General features: G+C 55.0%; 7 protein-coding genes across 7 annotated transcripts; 4 read left to right on the top strand and 3 right to left on the bottom strand.

Annotated features, from left to right (window-relative positions):
• Positions 1-1,187: 1,187 nt before the first annotated feature.
• G647_00585 (uncharacterized protein) lies at positions 1,188-3,554 on the top strand (the record flags this gene model as incomplete). The annotated part of the gene is made up of 1 exon (XM_008723988.1): positions 1,188-3,554. The coding sequence occupies one exon, from the start codon at positions 1,188-1,190 to the stop codon at positions 3,552-3,554; it is 2,367 nt and encodes a 788-aa protein (XP_008722210.1).
• Positions 3,555-5,009: 1,455 nt separating this feature from the next.
• On the bottom strand, positions 5,010-6,044 carry G647_00584 (uncharacterized protein; the record flags this gene model as incomplete). Its single annotated transcript, XM_008723987.1, has 2 exons — positions 5,010-5,623; positions 5,684-6,044. 2 exons carry the CDS (start codon positions 6,042-6,044, stop codon positions 5,010-5,012), a joined length of 975 nt encoding a protein of 324 aa, XP_008722209.1.
• A 2,068-nt stretch (positions 6,045-8,112) lies between these two features.
• On the bottom strand, positions 8,113-10,548 carry G647_00583 (uncharacterized protein; the record flags this gene model as incomplete). The annotated part of the gene is made up of 1 exon (XM_008723986.1): positions 8,113-10,548. The coding sequence occupies one exon, from the start codon at positions 10,546-10,548 to the stop codon at positions 8,113-8,115; it is 2,436 nt and encodes an 811-aa protein (XP_008722208.1).
• A 700-nt stretch (positions 10,549-11,248) lies between these two features.
• G647_00582 (uncharacterized protein) lies at positions 11,249-12,334 on the bottom strand (the record flags this gene model as incomplete). The annotated part of the gene is made up of 1 exon (XM_008723985.1): positions 11,249-12,334. The coding sequence occupies one exon, from the start codon at positions 12,332-12,334 to the stop codon at positions 11,249-11,251; it is 1,086 nt and encodes a 361-aa protein (XP_008722207.1).
• Positions 12,335-13,501: 1,167 nt separating this feature from the next.
• On the top strand, positions 13,502-15,233 carry G647_00581 (uncharacterized protein; the record flags this gene model as incomplete). The annotated part of the gene is made up of 3 exons (XM_008723984.1): positions 13,502-14,596; positions 14,648-15,048; positions 15,098-15,233. 3 exons carry the CDS (start codon positions 13,502-13,504, stop codon positions 15,231-15,233), a joined length of 1,632 nt encoding a protein of 543 aa, XP_008722206.1.
• Positions 15,234-15,582: 349 nt separating this feature from the next.
• Positions 15,583-16,590, top strand: G647_00580 (uncharacterized protein; the record flags this gene model as incomplete). Its single annotated transcript, XM_008723983.1, has 2 exons — positions 15,583-15,953; positions 16,050-16,590. The coding sequence occupies 2 exons, from the start codon at positions 15,583-15,585 to the stop codon at positions 16,588-16,590; spliced, it is 912 nt and encodes a 303-aa protein (XP_008722205.1).
• An 800-nt stretch (positions 16,591-17,390) lies between these two features.
• G647_00579 (uncharacterized protein) lies at positions 17,391-18,701 on the top strand (the record flags this gene model as incomplete). The annotated part of the gene is made up of 1 exon (XM_008723982.1): positions 17,391-18,701. One exon carries the CDS (start codon positions 17,391-17,393, stop codon positions 18,699-18,701), a length of 1,311 nt encoding a protein of 436 aa, XP_008722204.1.
• Positions 18,702-19,376: the final 675 nt, after the last annotated feature.

Here is a 19,376-nt window from a genome sequence, read left to right as displayed (position 1 = left end):
GACCGACTAAGTAGCTAGTCCGTTATCTAAGTTACGCGTTACGATCCTGGGCACCACATCATTTAAGATACGGAGGAGATACCTACAGTACCTACCTTACCTTAGTCCGAAGTGCCCCAAATAAACCACGACAGGTTGGGCTTGAGGTCGGGGCTGGGGATCATCGCCATGGATATCTCCGCCTCCGGTCAAGCTATATTGGATTGGATCAAGACGGGGACAGGAGCACACGCACATGGGCCTTGAGAAAATAATTAAACCCAGAGTCTTCGTATCTGTCTTGTCTACTGTATGCTGACTGGGCGATAACGCCACACTGGACTGCATGGGACCACAATGGGATGGCATGGGATCGATGCAATGGAATACTCCGCATACATGATTGCTGTACGATAGACGCTATGCTATGCCTCCGGCGTGCTGTCTCGATATCTTGCACTACGAGTACAGTACCAGATATCGCTGATCAGCGCTGTAAGTTTTGGCCTTGCGATTACAGGAATTACGGTACATTGCTCGTCCATGAGAGAACGGCAGACTGTGGACTGTAGACTGTAGACTGTAGACTGTGGTTCAGAACCATCCCATCCCATCCCATCATGCTTCCGTCGTACCCGTCTACATCCATCGATCCATCCTATCACTAGAGAGCCATTACCTATCAAGCTAGAGATCAAGACATCGGATGGATACTAACGGAGATAGAGATTGCACTCTTGTTCTCGGCACCAGTCCTGCACGGAAACCGCCAATTCAGGAATGCGAGATGAGAGGATACACTATGTAAACCGATTGCTTGATAGGCTGGTACTGTATGCATCCTGGCGGGCGAGACAGGCCTGATGCATTCATGCGGTCTTGACTGGCATTATTAGATACAGACACCAACTCAAACCACCATCGCACTGACTCTCAGTCACTAATGTGGGCGATATATCTCTGTAGAGTACATCCACACTGGAAGGATCATCATACTCGTATTATCATCCGTCGCCATCACCAATTCGTCCCAGACTCACCATATACGTATTGCTATCGCTGACGCTGTCGCTATCTCTATCTCTATCCTCAGATTACAGGACGGGCTCCATTGCTACTCGGCACAATACACACATCCACCACGAATACACCATCTGAGCACCGGAAAACAGCCAGGTGAGCGACAGTGGCTGGCAAGCATAACCAAAATGACCACCATCGACACAATCGACACAATCGACATACCACCCCAAGGCTACCCACCCGAAATCACCGGCTATGCAGACCCCTGGATCGCCAACCCCGGTGAGGAGGTCGCCATCAAAGTATCGTGCACCGAGCCCGAATATTCCCACCGCACTGTGCGCGTCGTCCAAGGCGTCGAGGTTGAACACTCCCCTCTCAAAAGGTTGGAACCCATCACGCAAATCCCTACCGGAACAGCAAAGGGACGGTTCCAATGCGCGAGACCGGGTTCGTACGCCGTGGTTGAACAAGGCTTGGGCGGCCTGCTCCACGGCTCCTCAGTCAGCGAGTCTGCGTGTCTGCAAGTCTCACTCTTCTTCCAGGCACATCTCCCCATCGCGGCCGGACCGGGACACGCTCAGGCCATTGTCTCGACGTTGAATCGCGGCGCGAAACGCGGCTTCGCGGTGGTGATCAACGAAGCCGGTGTCGTCGAGGCGTGGATCGGGACGGGCGACGCCGTCCAAGTGGTACACACGGGGTTCAGTCCCGCGCGGCAGCGCTGGGTCGACATGACGCTCACGCTCGACGGGATGGACTGCTCTCTTGTGCTTCGCCCCGTGGCGTATATTCTGGAAAAGGCGGCCCCCGTGTCAGTTTCACGGGCCAGGCTGGCAGGGCCCGCCGTCGGGGCCTCGTCCACGGATCCTCTGCTTTTCGCGGCAACGGTTGACCAAGTTCCTAGTCCTGGCGCTACCTCCGCCGGTCGAAGAGCTGCGTGTTTCTTCAACGGTCGCATCGACAGTCCTACCATCTCAAAAGTGGAGGGTTCCACCAAGACCGTCACAGTCCTGGCCAAGTATGATTTCTCCCGCAACATGGCAGAGGACACGATCCTCGATGTCTCGGGGAACAACCTGCACGGCGTGCTCGTCAATGCCCCAACCAGGGCGGTCACAGGTCACGACTGGGATGGCAGCGAGGTCGACTGGACGAAAGCCAAGTACGGGTACGGCGCGATCCATTTTCACGAGGACGACCTGGACGACGCGCGATGGGACTCGGACTTCACCATCAAGATCCCCGAGACTGCTCGATCAGGCATCTACGCGGTCGAAGTGACTTCGACGAACGGGAAGACGTCCGATATGATCACCTTCGTCGTCCGGCCCACGCCGGCCACCACTGCGGCTGTCGGTGCGAAGGTCGCGTTCGTCCTTTCCACCTTCACGTACCTGGCCTATGCCAACGAGAAGCTTTCGGACACCAATCGCTCCAGCGCGATCGAGGTTGCGCCAGGCTTTGATGTCTCTTCCATCCGCCGCGACGAGGACTACGACCGCCTGATGCGCCGCAAAGATCTCGGTCTCTCCAACTACGACGTCCACAATGATAACTCTGGTGTAGTCTTCTCCTCGGCAAAGCGACCCATCTTGAACTTCCGACCGGGGTACATCATGTGGGCGTTTGAACGACCCCGAGAATTGAGCGCGGACTCCATGATGATCGGGCTGCTGGAACGGCAGGGTATCCCCTACGACGTCGTGACTGACCACGATCTCCATCTCCATGGCGCTGCGACGTTGGCGCCGTACAACACCATCCTCACCGGTTGCCATCCCGAATACCCAACGCTGCAATCCTACAACGCATACGAGGATTTCGCTCGCCAGGGTGGCAGTATCTTGTACCTCGGCGGCAACGGCTTCTACTGGGTCTCCTCGGTCGATCCAGCCCGCCCGTGGCGTCTCGAGGTCCGCCGTGGAGATCAGGGCGTCCGCTCATATGCACTCCCTGGTGGCGAACGTGTGATGAGTCTCACCGGCCAACAAGGTGGCCTATGGCGCTCAAGGGGTCGTTCCTCACACGGCCTCTTCGGAGTGGCCTTCTGCGGTGAAGGAACCGGTCCGGGCGTCCCTTTCAAGCGCAACGATGAGAGTTACGACTCCAAGTTTGACTGGATGTTCAGGGACATTCCTTCCGATCAGCTCATTGGCGAGTATGGTCTTGGAGGTGGCGCCAGCGGCGACGAGATCGACTCCTTCGACCTGCTCTGCGGAAGTCCCGCGACCGCCACAGTCATCGCTTCAAGTACAGGCCATTCCGACGAGTTCGGAATCGCGCCCGAATGCACTGCCTTCCCTATCACGGGGACGCTGGGGACCCAGACCAAGGAGATCAGGAGTGATCTCGTCTACTACGAGACAGACGCCGGAGGGGCCGTGTTCTCTGTCGGCAGTATCAATTGGTATTGCTCGCTGGGTTGGGACGACTATGCGAACAACGTGGCCAAGTTGACGGAGAATGTGATTAGGGAGTTTATGCGCAGAGGGCGTGGAGGGCTCAACCATGATAACATCTCGACGACTGTATCACTGGCTAAGCTGTAAGGAGAATAAACGTGATAGCCTAGTGGAGTTGTAAACAGAGTCGTTCAAGGTGTTAAGGCTAAGGGAACAGGTTGAGGTCGACTAGGGGTTGGTCGAGGAAGTCGAATATTTCTGCCGTGGCTTGAGCAGTGATACCATGCGTCCTTGTGGGATCCTCATTATTTTCAACCATTGGAATTGGCTGGCCCTTGGCGATGAGAGGGCCGAATCTCTTTGCCGAGATCGCGAGATGATGGTATCGGCCTCGAACCTTTCCGCGTCGTCGGCTTCAACTCAGACTGATCTGTGGTCCTCTCTTCCGACAATATTTCCTTGTTTGCGATAGTCTGTACAGCCTGCGTTTTCGTTCTCCGGTGAATCAGCGCTCTTGGGGTAGAATGCGATGGGATTGACAGAAAATGGTTCAGCGTGACTGTTGTCTCTGTGAGCGCGCAGCCTTCTACAAGAACGGAATCCCATCAGCTTGCCAAAAGAGGCGATATCTGATACTGCTTGTCTTTCTCCAGACCTCCCATCCCACCTATTCCGGGCTTTTGATGATGCGAATTTGGTTGCACTGACAGTCACACAAAAGCTCGGTAGTGAATTTGAGGATCATCTCCCAGCTCGTCGTGGGTTGGTCGTTGGACAAATTGAGCTCTCTGCGCGAGACATGACCATTATCCCGAAACCGATGTTGAAAAATCTGCGGTATATGTCCTTGGCCATGGACGCTGCTGAAATGATCCCATGCCGGCCCTTAGGCAGGCAGCCATGACAAGGTTGTGTGCCCCAATGCGTCCATGCTGTAGCCACATTCTGGCATAGGCCTGGCTGATGTACCGAGTACGTGCCCGAGACCTATCGGAATTTGAATGCGGCCGGAGAATGTGTGAGTGTATGAAGCGACCGTTCTTACAGTTTGGGCAACGCTGCCTGAGGAGCGGTGACCTCTGGATACGGGGCTTGACTCTTCAGTGGCGAGGAACGACCTGAGCCTGAGTGCGCGTTTGATTTAGTGGTATGGAGGTACGTTCCTTCAGTATCTTAGGTATGTAAGGTTCATACTTGCATCTCTCGGCGGGACTCCGGACATCCTGTAATTACTCTACTGTAAGCTTCATCAAGCCCAGAGCCAGCGCCACATTCCGCAACATCTAGCGCCGTGCTTCTGCGGCTGACTCTGCAGTGTTGGTTCTACTATATGCCCCATGCGATCATGAATCAGGCGCGTCTAGCATAGTACAGTACAAAAAGCATTCCCAAGACTTTAGACGTCCAAGCGCAAGCATATCGCATTCCAACCATCTCTGCAACTATCAAAGCATCTATCTCGCAGTCGTAAAACTCCCTTGCACACATGCTAGATGGAACCAAATGGCGCGATATCAAGGCCGGTACGTGCAAAAGTCATGTGCGTGCTCCTTGCAAATGCTCGATGCTGCCCGACTAGGGAAAAACCGTAGCGAGCTGTTTTCACTCCTCGTATTTGCCGCCCACAAACGCCAGGTTGCTGTCCTCCAGTTTCTTCTTGAGGAATTCATAGACGGTGAAGGTCACGGCCTGCCCGGGCGCCACCCGCATGACTCGGGGTGTAATACCCTTGTAGAACGCCCTGGCTCCTTCTTGCTTAAACATATCACCCGAGATGCTCACTATCCGCGATATCGCAGTCTGCCCCGGCTCTGCAGGTGTCTTCTGAAGTCGTGTCTTGATGGTATCGATGGGCGCGTTGGAGAACGGACCCATGGCGCCCGAAATCAGCCCAATCACGGTTGTCTGATAGCCCGGCAGATTCTGGTTCTCGTACTGTGGCTGCAAGCGTTGGAGCCACTCTTTCAGCTCGGTATACGCAGTGAAGTTGACAGCCTGGTTCGTGCCCTGGCGGAGAGCGGTGAGAGAGACACCGCGATAGAGAGCTCCGATGCCTTCTTCGCGGAGGACGGTTATGAGGGCGTGGGGTGCGCTCCGATATTTGGGCACATCGAGAGGGTCAGAGAGGGAGTGGTATTGCGCTTGCATGCGGATCTTGACGACTTCCATGGGCGTTACGACTGCGACCGCTTCAGTCACGCCAGCGGCCAGTCCAGCTGTTCGGGCCGAGTCAGCAAATGTTGACGCCATGTCACTTCACAAGCACCTCGGCATACCTAGAAAGGTCGCTTGAGAGCTCACTTTCCCATCCTTGTCCGCCAGTAACTGCTTGTACCACTCGTAACTCGTAAATCGAATGGCCATCTTAGGCACGATACCGGTGAGAACGGCGCCCAATCCCTTATATAAGCCAAAGACCGTCTCTTTCTTGACGATGTCTCTGCCGGTCATCACAAAGCCTCGCTTCTTCGTCCCGGGCGCCCGACCTCGCCGTGACAGCTGCATTCGCACTTTGATCGTGTCGAGCGGATGACACACCAGAGCTTCCATCATGCCTGCGCCGCCACCGGCAATGAGGTTCGTGGCGGCAGAGGCAGGCTTCTTGCCGCCTTCACCTTTCACGCTTTTGGCCGACATATTGGGCTAGAGCTCTCGGCAAGGCGGATCTTGATGTCGTGTTCATGCAGCGCGGTGCAGACGGTAGTGATGCTGTTTTTTCCAAGCAGCAATGGGTATCGAGGCGCTGAGAGAAAGACGAGCTCCCGGACTCGTGTGAGAGCCAGATGGGCAACGAGGAGCGTGAACAAGTATTTTCAGACGGTGCTATGACACAAGCAGATGCGGAGACGAGGAAATATGATGCTCCCAAGCCCAGCGCCAATGCTTTAGCGAGTGAGGAGGGAAGAGACGATCGTGACGAACGATACCAAGAAGGTACCAGCACACAAGAGTGAGGTCAGATTTCGCACACAAACCTGGACGAGGAGTTGGGTGAATCTTATGGCAATTCAGGTCTAGCAGCTGAAAGCCGTGCCAATCCGAGACCTGATCGAAGATTTGGTCCTGCGACACCGACGACGCGTTGGAGGAACTGTGTGTTTGTCCCTTTCCGCCGAGGCACAAGGTCGAAAAGCATCTGCACGGCCCAGTGGGCAGGAACAAGCCGAGCACGGATGGAATTTCGTCATGCCCAGTCGACCTGCAGCTCAGAAGGGCAAAGCTTCCAGGCACCACGAGACAAGGACGAGAGGAAGCTTGGACGAAAAGGACGGAAAGGTCAGTTGATTGTCGCTCGGTGGGGGTGTTTAGGGCCCTTCTGACGCATGTGGAGGGTCGAGCAGCGACCACGGAGCTGGTGTGGGCGGCGCTGAGTTGCGGGGAGGAAGAAACGACTGCCACAGTAATTACCTCGTACTCCGTGCAAGGCGGTGCCTCGGTAAATCTGTTGTTCCTGTTCCTGTTTCCAGCCGCCCTCAAACCCCGCCAAGCCGCCAGCACATGCCTCGTACACACTACCTCGTACACAGTCCTCGTACTCCAGACCAAATATACATTTTGACTATCTCTCACGACGTTTCACGCTTTCCCGCGAGGCACTGAGGATACCGGATGCACAGACCTGCATCCACCGCCAGAGCCTCTGCACGGCATGCCGAAGAATCTGATGCCTCTCCACGGCACCGAACAATAACCGAGCCTCCGAGATCCGGTTTCGCACGAAATGTCCCTGATAATGCCTCCGAGTTCTTCCGAAAGCAGAGCAGCGTGGTTGTGACTCGTACTCTTACGTGCCCCATCTGTCCAAGGATCACGGACACCTGCAGCAACTTCGGTCTGGCTCCCGGGATCTCGCATGCCATCGCAAGGCGGGATCAAGAACGAGCAGATTGTGATCTTTTGTTCCACCAGCCCGTACGGCTCCAATTGCATTGCACAAGCTCGAAGCCACTAGGGAACGATTCGGATATATCGGTGGACGACCAGTCATGCTGCTCAGCATATGTATTGCACGGCCAAGGGTAAATGTGAAGAAGTATCTTCTGTCTGATCTCCCTCGGATGCCCCATGCTAAGACCGCTTACTTTCATAACAACGCTTTAGTGGGCGTTGCTCCCTTCTTCGCGGCCTTGGTTCTCAGCTTCCTACAGCGGCGTGGACTGCTCGCTGCAAAAGCCACGTAACCTTGATGGGGGTTACCAGTTTTCAGTGTAACCAACAATAAAAACTTTTTTGAATCGACACGAAGACCATCCCAGGAAAGATTCCTAGCTTCTTCGCAAGCCGTTGAAACCGCAAACCACTCCTGAACTTCAGACACCTCGCCTGTGATGGCACCTGGGCCTGCTGTCCAGAACAGCAGTAGCTGCTCGTTCAGGCTGATTGTGTCGGTTTTGCCCACAACGGCTTCGAGCCTCTTTCGCTTTGCCTTGGCATCAACAGCCGCGCTTGAGTTGGGAGCTTCGAATCCGAAAATGGCGTGCAGGCAGGCAGAAGGGATTCCAGAACGCCCGCTCAATTGGCGGACTATTGGATCTCACAATCACCGGCTCTGGACGTGACGCTGACATGGCCAGCCACTCAGACCTTGACTCGCCTCGAGATGCACAGCTCAAATCCCGTTGCACGGCGCATTGAAGAGTTGGTGATATAGTGTGGTCCTTAGATCCCGATCTTCTTCCCTTCCCATTGCCTCTTCTCTGTCTGTTCACAAATGCATCCCTCTCACGTCACTCAAGATCAACTCCGCAACAGGCTCCGTCAAAGTCTCATCCACACTCAAACTCATCAACTTCCCAATCCTGACATTGATCGCACTCTCCTTGTCATCCACAATACTCCAGATCCTGTCCTTAATGTCAAACTCCGTCTGATAATCCAGCAATAACTTCTCAATGCGCTCTTTATGATCGATGACACTCAGCTGTGGGTTGGTACCTAGAGAGATGGTGAGGGTGTATTTCTCCTTGTGAAGTGCCGGAGGCACCTGAACCAGCATTGACGGGGCATCTGGGAATTTTGTGATGATGATGTTTGTGTCCTTGGTGCGATCTTGCCCATCGACGGTGACCTTCAGGTCCTGGGGAACTTTCGTGATAGCCAGGAAGCGGAAACTCCATGTCCGACCAGTCACATGAGCTGTGAGTTCACCCTCTTCCTGTTCGTACTGGATGAGCGAGCCACGTTCGTTAGTTCGGGGGCTCTCTTTCTTGACTTGCTCCGAGTCATCTGCTGGATCTTCAAGCACAGAAGTCTGACCATTGCGTCCAACGACGACCAGGACCTCGAACTCTTCAGGGTTGAGGCCACCGTTTCCAGGTTTCTCGTTTGCATCTAGCGGGATGATGCTTCCTTCATGAGCCAGAACAGGGATTTGGCTGAGGGGTCGGTACATGTTCAGCTCCCTGCTTCCATCATAGACTGTACCTGTGAAAATATCGACGTGCCGATGCATCGGGGGCAGCCACACCTTGACGTGGCCGAGGTTGGTCCTCTTGTCGCGCGGCTTGACAATTGGAGCCACAATCAGCTCTGAGCCAAAGAAGTATTGGTTCGGGACTTGATATGCCTCACTGCGTTCCGGAAACAACCAATACATTGGCTGTATGAGTGGCTCATCCTCGGTCGAAGCCAGAACGTTGCGGGTGTACAGGTAGGGAATCATGCGGTGGCGGAAACGCATGAAGCTTTCGATAATCTCTTCGCTTTCCTTGCGGTATAACCACGGCTCCTTCGACGACCACTTCGAGTTCGACGAATGTAGACGGAAAATGGGGCTGAAAACTCCGAACTCTATCCATCGGGTTACGAGCTCATCATCGCGTGAACCGCCAAAGTGGCCTCCGAGATCGTGGCTCCACCATCCATACCCGATGTTGGAAGCCGTGGCCGTGAACTCCGGTTGAAATTCCAGGCTGGCCCACGTCGTGATGGAATCCCCTGAGAAGCCCACGGGGTATCGATGACTTCCGGGACCGGCGTATCGAGAGAAGATGAGCGGACGTTTGCCGTCACGCGCGTTGTCGACGAAGTGGAAGTGATTCAGCAGCCATAAAGGATCAATACCCGGCACTTTTGTGTGAGAGCCCTGCTGCCAGTCGATCCACCAGAAGTCACATGCCACCTTTTCCACGTTCCGGTGGAGAATGTCCAAGTATGCTTCCAAAAACTTGCGAGTCGTGGGATCGAACAGTATGGGATTCTTCTTTGACGTGTCGTGGCCCAAGAACTTTGCCATCTCCTCGTACGAATCCTCGTGGTGGTGAATGCCGCCGTGTGGATGATCGTTCAGCGTTATTTTCAAGTTCCGACTGTGTATCTCACGTCCGAATACAGCGGGGTCAGGGAACAGCTTCTTGTCCCAGGTGTATCCCGTCCAACCAGCATGCGGAACCTGAGGGTCATCTACCATGTGCCAGTCCATATCCACGACCGCCACCGACAGCGGGATGTCCTTTCTCTTGAACTCGTCCATTAAGCCGATGTATTCATCTTGATGGTACTTATAGTACCTCGACCACCAATTGCCAAGCGCCCATCTGGGTAGCACGGGCTGTTTGCCGCTGACCTTGTAAAAGTCTCTTATGGCGCCCTTGTAATCATGTCCATGACAAAACAGGTAGCCATCAATGCGATCCCCAGGGCGTCGACCAGCGACAAACCCTTCGCCATCGAACAGCATCGACTTACTGTCATCGAGGGCAGCATATCCGAACGTCGAGAGTACACCGGTGCCGACATCACACCGCCCATCGACTTCATCCAATGTACGTGCTGTTCCGCCCAGGTTCTCTCGACTGCCATGGATGGGCTCCACGCCATACCGCCACTGTGCACCCCAGAGCGTAATTTTGGCGGAAAAGCTGCACAACAATCCACTCGGACTGAAGCGCTTCTTATCGTAGCTCAAGTGGAAGTGTTCGTTGATGATCTCGAGCTCGTCCGACCTGTCAACGATTTGAAACTTGGGCACTGGAAACTCTCGATTGATAGCAAAGGTAGAGGCGCGGTCCTCGAACTTGCCATCATAGGACCACTCGTAGCGGAGCAGGCGGTCAGTCAGAATTGTGAAGCGGTAATGAGGACCGGAGACGATGGCATCTTTGTGAGCAATGGGCTTGCTCTCAAAATGATAGTGCTTCATTTTGAGAAAGGCTCTGCTCGTAATCACAATATTCGAGAAATGGGCACGACAAGTACTCAACACGAAGCTCATATATGACCCAGACCGGTGATTGGAAAGTGACGGTAATGTAAGTCGTTCTTCGACAGGGCCAAAGAAGAGGCGGTCACGACACACTCAAATCTCAACTGGCAGGTCTACGACACCAGCAAGCACGGTCGGAGTATTGCTCGGTGAAACGTATCAGTTGGCTGTCGTGGCTGTCTCGCTGTGCAGGAAGGAGCTCTCCACTTGGCCATGCTGTCATTCCTAACGCCGATCGTGTTAACCTCACACAAGTCACGGAGTTGTCAGAGGAAAGTGATGATGAAATGAGAGTGAGAACGAGGTGGATCACAGGACAATAAAGCAGCGTGGTCCCGCCGCCCGGATATCACGGCCGTTATGTGGATGACAGACACGGTCAAATGCTCGCTAATTAATCTCATTCACTTCAATGTCTCCTTTGTTTACTCCGTACGAGGACGAGTACTGGTCATTCCCCAAAATCACATGGCAGGGTGTGGCTGATGGTGCTGGGGAAAGCATCAACATACAAGACGAGATCTTGTTTTCGTTTTGCATTGCCTAGACCACGTTGAGCCAGCGCAGACTTACCTAGGGCTCCTTTCCGGCCATCCACCAGCTTGTCGTACGCCTTCAATACCTCAACTCTGGCTTTTCACAATTTACCCTCCCTTTTGTTGCCAAAGAATGGAAACACTTTACTCTCCAACCACTCGCCGATGATTTTGTTACAATCCTCTGGACGTTCCCAGAGTGCCCAATGTCCTGCATCCACCTCCCGTCTTGTCAATTTCGGGATCCGCTCCTCCATCTTCTGCGCCATGAATGCCTGCAGCGCCTGATCTTTCTTCGCCAAAACAAACAGGACTTCCATGGGCAGCGTCAGATCTTTCTGGGCCTGGGGGGCCGTCTTTTTGCCGTTGGCGAAGAAATCCCGCCACTCGTTCATGTAGTTCACCTCGCGGTTGCGATACCAGTTGAGGGGCCCGTTGACGCCATGCCTCGCGTACTCAGTCACGTAGTAGTCCATTTCCTCGTCGGTCAGGAGCTTGGTCTTGCCGATTCGGGCTTGCTTGGCCAAGTCGATGCCTACAGTCGCGTCAAAGGCGACTTCCCTGGTGTCGGCGGTCCTGGCACCGAAGAGGTTGTGGAGGAAGTTGCGGATCTCGGCCTTTGATTTCACGGCCTCTTCGATCTCGCCGGACGCAAAGTGCGCTTGGTAGCCGAAGTTGGGAAGGCGCTTCTGAATCAGAATATCCAGCGGTTCGTATTTCTCGTTTGGCGGAAAGTAAGGCGTGCAGATTGAGAAGACGGCGAAGATCAACGACGGATAGTACTGCGCGACGCGGTACACGATGCTACCGCCCCAGTCGTGGCCGCCTAGGATGATTTGGGAGAGGCCAAGTTGGCGGGCCAGTTCGGCAATGTCGTCTGCTGCGCGTCTATATGTGTAATCTTGAAGTTTAAACGGGGGTGCGTCGGTGCGGCCGTAGCCAATACTGTCTGGTGCGACGACGTCCAAGCCTAGTTTTGTCAGAAAGGGAATTTGATAGCGCCAGCCCATGCTGATGTCTGGAAAGCCGTGGATCAAGAAGATTGTCCCGCGCTTGGGCACTGAAGGTGACGCCGGGCTGAAGAGGAGCCCATACGTGTATCCGTTCAAGTACGCCGTTAGGTGAGAAATGCGAGGGTCGCCATGGACTTTAATCTTGTCAACGGTGAAGCGTTGATCGTTGGCCATAATAGGCAAGGAGTCGAGCTCTACAGGCTGGTGGGTCTCCGAGCACAGTCTAGCTGCCTGAAGAGTTTCTTGACGCCGTAAGGGCCGCCCTCGAATTCCTTTGCCCTGGATTTTGATTTGGAAGTCGTCTAAATAGTGCTTGAAGCCCGCCCTCTCCGCATTCGAACGATGATGCCGGTGTCTCGCTCGTAGAACGTATTCGGATTCCTTGTCCTCGGTTCACAGCCAGACTCGGGCTTCTGCCGGTGTTGGTGGCCAAATGAGCTTGGAGTGCTCTTGCTCGTGCTCTCTTTCGTGGCAGCGGGCTGTGTTTGAAGTGGAGTGCGAGATGTTTGTTGGAAGCGGGGTTGATGAGAAATATGTTCTCCTTGTATACAGCTGGTACTTACTTGCCATGGTGCTTGTTTATGCCATTGAGGTAGCTTCCTGTCAGCGCTGGGCCGAGGTTCAGACCCGAGGGAGCAGAAGCTCGGTCTCTGCAAAGCCCGGGGCCATTATTGGGCGGAGGAGACGCTCGAGAGCCGCTGAGTTAGCCGACTGGCAAATCAACGTTTCGCGTGAATAAACCAAAAGGAAGACCTTCGACATTTGCGAGTCGCGCAACAGAAAACTAGGTCCAAGTCTTGGCACGATCACGTGCACCACTTTGGGCATACTTTCTCTGTGCCTTTATCAAGGCCTCATTTCGTGATCATATTTCCCGCAGCTACTCACGCTTGAGTGACTGTAGCATACGCCATGACTGAATCTCTATCAGCCCTTTATTGATGAGGCCGACTCTCACTACTCGGACCTCTCGCCGCGTCAGCGTTGGAGAAGCACGAACCCCTGAAACGCCCTGAGCGACCAAAGATGGCGTGATGGGCCCCCCGAATGAGCAATTCCTATCGCTTCCCAGCAGCTCTGTTTCGAGGTCAGTTCTTGACGCGACCATTGCCCAGAATGTTGCGATATGAACGTTTGACATGTTCCCTTTTGACATGTGTCTCTCGGATACTGTTTGTCAGCATGGACCTCCTGTGCGCCGGTACATGTCGGTATGAGCTGTTCCTGTACATCCTTAGCCTTCCCTCATCAGCCTCAAGCTTTAGCCATCGCAAGGTATTTTGTCGCTCCGGCATTGTACATGTGTATCTGCGAGGCAGCATTCCTTCCTGAAGTGGTATCATGTCTCCTAAGACGCAAGACCTCGAAACATCTCCTTTGTTGTCGCCTGCCGGGTACCAGGACAACTCACCGCGACCCTCGATTGAACAGCAGCGCAAAGCAGCAGCCCTCGACGATCGAAACGTCGAAAACGATGTCCTCCCAGAAGAATCTGCGGCTGGCCGCAACATCGGCTGGGGGAGCGCGTACGTTCTGGTGATTTCTCGAGTCATTGGATCTGGCATTTTTGCCATGCCTGGAACAATCGTGCAGAATGTGGGAAGCCCGGGCTTAGCTCTGGTACTCTGGGTCGTTGGCGCACTGGTTGCCTGGGCTGGTCTTGCGATCGATATGGAATACGGTTGCATGCTACCTCGATCAGGCGGGGTAAAGGTTTACCTGGAGTACACCTTCCGCAGACCGCGGTTTCTTACTTCAACATTGGTCGCCGTCCAAGCTGTCCTGCTGGGATTTACGGCCAGCAATTGCATTGTGTTCTCCAAGTACACGCTGTTTGCGGCAGGCGTTACTCCTGGGGATATCAATACCAAACTGCTGGCAATTGGGCTGCTGACCTGGATTACAGTTGTTCACAGCTGTTTCTACAGGACCGGCATCTGGATCCAGAATGTTCTGGGGTGGCTCAAAGTGGGATTGATTGCTTTCATGATCCTGACTGGCCTATTCGTCGTTTTGTTGCGACCTATTGCTTCCTCCAGCGCCGCTTCCAGCGGGCCAGCAAGCATCAGCTCCTGGGATTCTCTATGGACGGGCTCGGATTGGGCATGGAACACAATGTCAACAGCTCTGTTCAAGATATCATATTCCTACGCGGGACTCAGCAACGTCAACAACGTGCTAAACGAAGTCAAGGACCCCATTCGGACTATCAAATCGGTCGGTCCAACTGCGTTGCTCACGGCTTGTATCATGTATGTTCTTGTCAATGTCGCATACCTTGCGGTGGTGCCGTTGGAGGAAGTGAAACAGAGCAGCGAGCTCATTGCAGCGCTTTTCTTCGAGCGAGTTTTTGGCGCCGGTTTCGGCAACGTGTTCCTCCCACTGGCTATTGCTCTGAGCGCGGCGGGAAATGTCATGGTGGTTACCTTCGCCGTGGTGCGTACTACTTCTTGACGATGGAGCGACACCTAGCTAACCATATCGCAGTCTCGGGTAAACCAAGAAGTTGCAAGGCAAGGTTTCTTACCATATGCGGCACTTCTGGCGTCTTCAAAACCATTTGGAACTCCAATGGGAGGGCTCATTGTCCATTATGTACCGTCGGCTCTAGTCATTGCCATACCGCCCTCTGCCACGGTCTATGCATTCATTGCCGACGTCGAAGGCTATGCGGGATCCTTTTTTGGTCTGGCGGTCGCTGCTGGTTTGATCCTCCTCCGCTACAAGAGGCCAGACCTGCGACGACCGTTCAAAGCTTGGATCCCAGCCGTGTGGCTGAGACTCTTGTTGTCTGTATCCTTGATCGGTGCTCCGTTCTTCCCTTCCAGGAAGGGCCATTCGGACGTGGACTTCTTCTATGCAACCTATGCATTAGTAGGAATCGCCATGTAAGCGCACGCCCTTCTCCAAGAGGAGCATCACTAACTGTGGCCATAGACTTGTGTTTGGAGTTTGTTATTGGTTCGTATGGACCATTGCCCTGCCGCGTTACCGAGGCTATACACTGGAAGAGGAGACGGGCATATTGGACGAAGGGACAACCATAACGACACTTGCGCGCAAGGAATTATAATCAACGCTGTGTATTGATAAGCCAGCAAGACACTGATTGGAGCGAAATGAGGAATACTGGAAATGCTTCTTGTGCGCAACTGGCCAACCTCAACGCCTGAGCCATTTGGAGTCTGCCAGACTCATGTCCTTGCAATGTCTCCGCTCCGATTGGCCTTGGGCGTCCTGTATACACGTCTTGGATGGCTTACCCCACACTGTATCTGACCATCGCGTGTGAGCACCCCAGGATGGCGTGCTATCTGACAAATCAGGCAATAGCATGGCAATGGCCATAAGTACGGGGTTGCCCTCACTTGATCCGTGGGCTTGGAGTGTCGGCATCAGACAAACGAGACCAAGCAACGACAATGGCACAAGCAGCAGTCCAACAGCCCGGTGGGCACTCTACCTCGTTCGAGCCTTTGACGGCGCGACTGCAGGGCTCTTCCATCACTCAGCACGAGAAGCACCATGTCCGCACGAGCCTCAACTACTACAAGGATCCCGGTGATGGCAGCGCCCCCCCACCCTCCTATGTAGGCAAGCCCGAAACGTACGAGAGACCGGTCGAGCCGCTGGAAGTGACTGTCACCGACATCCGAGGCGAGGAGAAGAATTATAACCTGGACAAGAACGGATTTGAGATCTACCGCCACACCAGTGTCGAGAAAGACTTCGTCGATGACGACCAGATCAAGGCGCAATACTACCCAGAAGTCGAGCAGCTTTTGAAGGACGCGTGAGTTGATTCCAGATCTAGATCCAATTGCCCCTGTTGTGTGTTTCTGACTATTGCTTGCTGACTATTGCTTGCTGACTATTGCTCCCACAACAGGACCGGAGCCTCACGTGTCTTCATCTTCGACCACACCATCCGTCGGGCTCCCAAGGACCGTGCGAACCCCGCAGCTCTTCTCCGTGGACCAGTGAACCGTGTCCACATCGACCAGAGCTACAGCGCGTCCAAGTCCCGCGTCCCGCATCACTTGCCCGACGAGGCCGACCGACTGCTCCAGACTCGATATCAGATCATCAACGTCTGGCGGCCTATCAAGACTATCCTGAAGGACCCGCTAACCGTCGCCGATGCTCACTCAGTTCCAGACTCGGACCTCATTGGCGTGGGCCTGATCTATCCAGACCGGAAGGGCGAGACTTACACAGTCCGCCCCAACCCCCAGCACAAGTGGTACTACCTGTACGGCCAGACGCCCGAGGAGGTCCTCCTGATCAAGTGCTTCGACTCGAAACTGGACGGCCGAGCAAGGCGGGTGCCACACACTGCGTTTGTCAACCCCGAGACTGTCAATGAGTACTCAAGAGAGTCGATCGAGGTGCGTTGCTTGGTTTTCCACGAAGATCAGCCAGCGGAGTGAGTGAGTGAGAGAGTGAGTGATGGTGATTCGATAGCTTCTGTATCAATGTCGGCTAAGTAGCCATAATCTACCTCGCACGGAGGAGGCGCCACGAAACATTTATGTACTCAGTAACGCCCGAACTATGAAATGTGTCCATGGCCTTGCTGTAGTTGTTTGTCGCGAACTTTGTCGCTCGGATAACGGAGCCGAGACCCGTTTGGCGCCAAGGCTCCGACGTCTGAACCGAGCGGCGCACAGCCTCGTCACATGACTGAGCTTGACTGCATCGGGCCCGGAGCTGAGGCGTCAGCCACAATTGCTGATCCACCACGAGCCGCGGGACCAAAATCACTGCCCCGCCATTTTCACTTCCACCTCCCCTTCGCCTCGCTCCCTGGCGACTCTCCACCCCAACCAGGCGTCAGGGCATGCAGGCGGCAGGCCCTGCAGGGCAATGAACACGCTCGTCGGTTCCACACGCGGTGCTCAAATCCTCCTTGGCCCTCTGCGATCCTCCTCATGCCGTCATCGGATGGTACAGTCTCACGATTACGAATGAGTCTGCCTTGGCTCTCGAACGCTACTCGGACGGGTTGCCGCAACACGAACGTATATTAATTAAACCTGAGGTCAAAAAGGCGACCAGGCAACCTATCTCCCGCGCCCACCTTACCTTTTGTCTCCCCGCACACACGCGCGCTTCCTAATTCTTCAAACAACCAAAGGGAAATATTCTGTATTGCTGTGTACACACGCCCTCTCAGACACACACAATAACTGGCGCACATCTCTCTTACTCTCGGCGCTAATCACCTGCAATGTCATACGGCCCTCCGCAGGGACCGCCTCCCGGTCAATACGGAGGACATGCTCCTCCTCCTGGACCTCCGCCAGGCCAGGGCTACGGCCAGGGCTACAACTATGGCTACCCCCAAGGTCCGCCCCCGCAACAAGGTCACGGCGGATACCAGCAGTTCGGCAGCCCTGCCCCTCCTCCTCCGCAGCAGCACGGGGGCTGGGCCCCTCCCCCAGGTCCGCCTCCAGGACAATATGGCGGACCACCACCTCCTGGGCAGGGAAATTGGGGTCCTCCTCCACCTCAAGGGCCGCCGCCAGGACAATATAATCAATACGGCGGGGCCCCACCATTTGCGCCCCCAGCGCAGCCCTCCCCAGGCTACATCCCCGGGGCGGCAGCGCAAGGCGACGCGTCGCGCGACGCAGATGCGCTCCGGGCGGCGATGAAAGGCTTCGGCACGGACGAAGCGGCACTGATCCGGATCCTCTCGAAGCCCGACCCGCTCCAGATGGCGCTGCTGCGCAACACGTACAGCCAGCGCCACCGGCGCGACCTCGAAAAGGACATCAAATCCGAGACGTCGAAATACTTCCGCGACACGCTCGTGGCGCTCGTGCAAGGCCCGCTCATGCACGACGTGCACAGCGTGCACGAGGCGATCAAGGGCCTCGGCACCAAGGAGTCGGTCCTAAACGACGTGCTGCTGGGCCGGTCCAACGCCGACCTCCGCGCCATCAAGGCCGCGTACCAGCAGACGTTCCGGCACACGCTCGAGGCCGACGTCAGGGGCGACCTGTCGCTCAAGACGGAGCGGCTGTTCGACATGGTCATGTCGGCGACGCGGAATGAGGAGTCCGCCCCCGTGATCCCCCACGAGCTGGAACACGACTGCTCGGAGCTGCACCGCGCCATGGACGGGCGCGTCGGCACCGACCAGATCGCCGTGTGCAGCATCCTGGCGAAACGGTCGGACGGGCAGCTCCGCGCCATCGCCCACCACTGGCAGCAGAAATACCACTCGTCGCTCGAAAAGGTCATCGAGTCCGAGTTCTCGGGCCACATGAAGGACGCGCTGGTGCTGATGGTGCGCCGGGCCACGGACCGCGCCATGTCCGACGCCATCCAGCTGGAGGACGCCATGGCCGGCGCCGGCACCAAGGACGTCTTGTTGGTCCAGCGCGTCGTCAGGGTCCATTGGGACAGGATGCACCTGGACCAGGTCAAGAGGGCTTACGCCCACCGGTACAAGCGGGATCTGATCAAGCGTGTCAAAGGGGAGATCCACTTTGACAAATACTACGAGGGCGTGCTGGTTGCCTGCTTGTCATGATGATCTGGTCTTTCTGAGACAAGCAAGCTCCCTTGGCTCGCCCGGTCCCGTCAAGTCGGTTCCTTCCGTGTCTCGCAACGGTTGGATGTGTGTATGTGTGTGGGTGTGGGTGGTATAGGTCGAGGAGGCGTTCTGAAGGGGGTTTTAGCAGCGATCGAGGCACTCGTGCATGGTGCTTTTGTCATTTTTATTCTTATTTTTATCTATACGTTTGGTTCCTGGTTCTGAAAAACAGGAACATCACACATCACACATCACACCTCCTACATCTTACATCCTACATCATCTACCACCGTCACAGTCACAATCACAGCTCTATACGTTGACTGCCCTCGCGACAAATAAAGATGGCCTTTCCCGGTTCCGGTTCCAGTTCCAAGTCCAGTCCCCCCTTCGCCGCCATCACGTTTGGCCCGTAGAACGAATGGCGGACACGCAGGGTTCCACCCGCAAATACATAATATAAGAATGTTGAATGGACGGTTACTCATTGTCGCTACCCGGTAAAAATGTCGTCAAGGAAAAAGAGATATCGTGACACCCAAAAGCCCATGAGAGCTGTGCCCCCGCCGCGCTGTTTCGCAGACTTCCCAATGCTGAACGACCCCCCAGAATCCAAAGCCGATTCCAACTTCCATCCCAGCCCTTGCATGACCCATGGATGGTCAGACCTAT

Source organism: Cladophialophora carrionii (genome assembly GCF_000365165.1).
Source record: "Cladophialophora carrionii CBS 160.54 unplaced genomic scaffold supercont1.1, whole genome shotgun sequence".
Classification (NCBI taxonomy): domain Eukaryota; kingdom Fungi; phylum Ascomycota; class Eurotiomycetes; order Chaetothyriales; family Herpotrichiellaceae; genus Cladophialophora; species Cladophialophora carrionii.
This window is presented reverse-complemented; position numbering and strand designations above follow the sequence as displayed.